This window comes from Morone saxatilis, unplaced genomic scaffold, assembly GCF_004916995.1.
Source record: "Morone saxatilis isolate NCDOM2014 unplaced genomic scaffold, NCSU_SB_2.0 Contig16, whole genome shotgun sequence".
Taxonomy (NCBI): Eukaryota; Metazoa; Chordata; class Actinopteri; family Moronidae; genus Morone; species Morone saxatilis.
The window spans coordinates 27404176-27406464 of NW_023339718.1; the positions used below are offsets into that span (position 1 = coordinate 27404176).

Genomic DNA, 2289 nt, shown 5'->3' on the forward strand with positions numbered 1-2289 from the left:
TTATAATTTGTCCTTTCAACTGCGTCTCTTCATTTTTGTCACGGCTCCAGAGCCGGGTCGTGACAGATTCATATTGCCCTGGCAGTAACCAAGCACAGGCTTTGTCCTACAGCTTCATCACAGAATCAGTTGGGATCCATTAGTGAAGCTGAGAGAGTCGACCTAACATATAAAAATGTATGAATGAAATGTATCCTTTAAGGAACATAACTTGTTAGTCATTGTCGAGTTTGTCTCAAAGCCTTCGTTGTTTTCCCCTCATTGTCCAGAGGGCAGTGGAGGAGTGTGTCCTGTCATAGCCTCCTACATCCTCCACAACTCCCTGGCATATGGAGCCGACTGGTCCCGGCTGTCCCTGGAGGAACCTGCTCCGGGCTCCCCTCCTGCTGCGGAACCAAAGGAAAGCCTTGCAGAGAGTGGAGGACACTTGAGGATTCAGTATGAGTCTCCCACCGCCAGCTTTGACACTTCCTTGGAGGACGATGCAGGACGATACATCCCAGAGGACATCGCAACGCCCTCCACCACCCGCGCTGCAGTTCCTGCCCTCGAGTGTAATGAGGACGCCCCTTCACTGTCCTGTCTGTTGGCGAGCTGCTCGTTCTATGACCATATGCTCCACGTGTGGCGCTGGGACTGCACTCCAGAGCAGGCTTAGCAGGAATTAGAGCAGTGATGACCAGGCTGTAGCACTGGCTGCACTGACACTATATCAAAATCTAACCTGTACCGAAGTCAAGCAGAATGTACAGCCCAGCTATTAAATGGGCATGTTATACTGTTATTCCATTCACTGTCTCCACACTCCCAAAATATGCAATTAGGAAAACACTATATTTTCATAACGATTTTTATAAACCTGTATTTAAACAAAAATTGTTTATAATGCTTATACTGTATTTCTTGAAGCAAAAAGATCAATACATCTACTCACTCACATTCGTTCACTTCATTATAGCTTTTTAAAGCACTTTGGCTGTGTTCACACTGCAGGCCTTGAAGCTGCAAAAGGCATGAATGAAAACAACCAATCAGAGCTGAGAAAGAGACACATTGGGTTGGTGTCTTAAAGATGGTTGATTGCTGACTTGCTAATTTCTTGTCAGTATTTGACAACATGGGAATGAACTATAACTCTCGGCTCTGATTGGTTGTTTTCGTTTAGGCCTGGTGGATATTTGCAAATGCCATTAGGAAAACTAGGAGGAGCCAGAGGAACCTGATTTTTTTCTGTCTCATGTTCTAGTTTCAGCAAATGTTTTTTTTGTTTGGTTGTTCGCATTATTTTTTAATTGTGGCTCATATCGGATTCCAGTGTGAAGAGGTCATGTGACCCATAGGACAACCGCAGGTCTAGAGTGACGTAAAAGGCAAATTAATTCTGATAAGACTGTTCACACTGCAAAAATCAGACCTGTATCTTTTTCTGGAGCAATGTCTGCTACTTTCTGCCCAGAGGTGTTTGTGGATGGAGTCAGAGCAAAAGTGGCTAAATTGAAGAGATCAAATTCCATGTGATTGATGTTGTTCACACTGCATCTGATTTCTGCCTACAGTGTGAACATTTTCCTTTGTGATCATGTTTAGAAAAACTGTGAAAAAAACACCATGAAGACCTATGCAGTATTTGTGTGTCTTTTGTTGATCCTCAAAGGGAAGTTCTCTTCATTTGCCCTTTGTACTCCTGGATTCAGTGTTAATGACATCTTAGGAGCAGCCAGAGGAACCTGATATTTTTACAGGTTATCTGTCTCACTCCCTACTGTAAGGATATAGTGAAAGGTTCAGCAAATATGACAAATATTTTTACTACTGCAGTTTTAAGGCTCCCCTAATGGACATCCTCTACATAAACCCCCTTTGGCATTTGTTGAAAAAAAAAGTGCCCATTTATTGCTGCTTACATTAATTACACTTTCTGACCAATAAAGTCACTTTGACAAATTTGAAAATAACCAATTTACAAAATATACAATAACGTTCTGGGCCCATAAAAGATGTCAACTAAACAGAACTTAACTCGGGCTACATTAACTAAACAAACTGAACAATCCTAAACTACGGAAGCGCATTGCATTCCCTGGATAAAAAACAAATTGACACCTTATTTCGTAATTACGAGATCAGGATCTCAGGATAAGATAAAGAAAAAGGAAACGTCTGTAAATCCTCTCTCAGTTACGGTACACTTTGACAATTTCTAGGTTCACTGTGTATATCTCAACTTGTGGAAATAAAGAATTTAATTTAATGTAATTAACCGGGCCCTCCAGGAAGTTGTGATCGCAA

The 2289-nt window shown here is 41.7% G+C and overlaps 1 protein-coding gene across 2 annotated transcripts in view; it reads left to right on the top strand.

The window, feature by feature from the left end:
- Positions 1–1626, top strand: part of dph7 (diphthamide biosynthesis 7) — an 8637-nt gene extending 7011 nt beyond the window's left edge. For both annotated transcript variants that reach the window (XM_035657919.1, XM_035657920.1), the window contains exon 9: positions 270–1626. In XM_035657919.1, coding sequence (XP_035513812.1) covers positions 270–658 — 389 coding nt within the window. In that variant the 3' untranslated portion in view covers positions 659–1626. The remainder of the gene's footprint in view (positions 1–269) is intronic.
- The last annotated feature ends 663 nt before the right edge of the window (positions 1627–2289 follow it).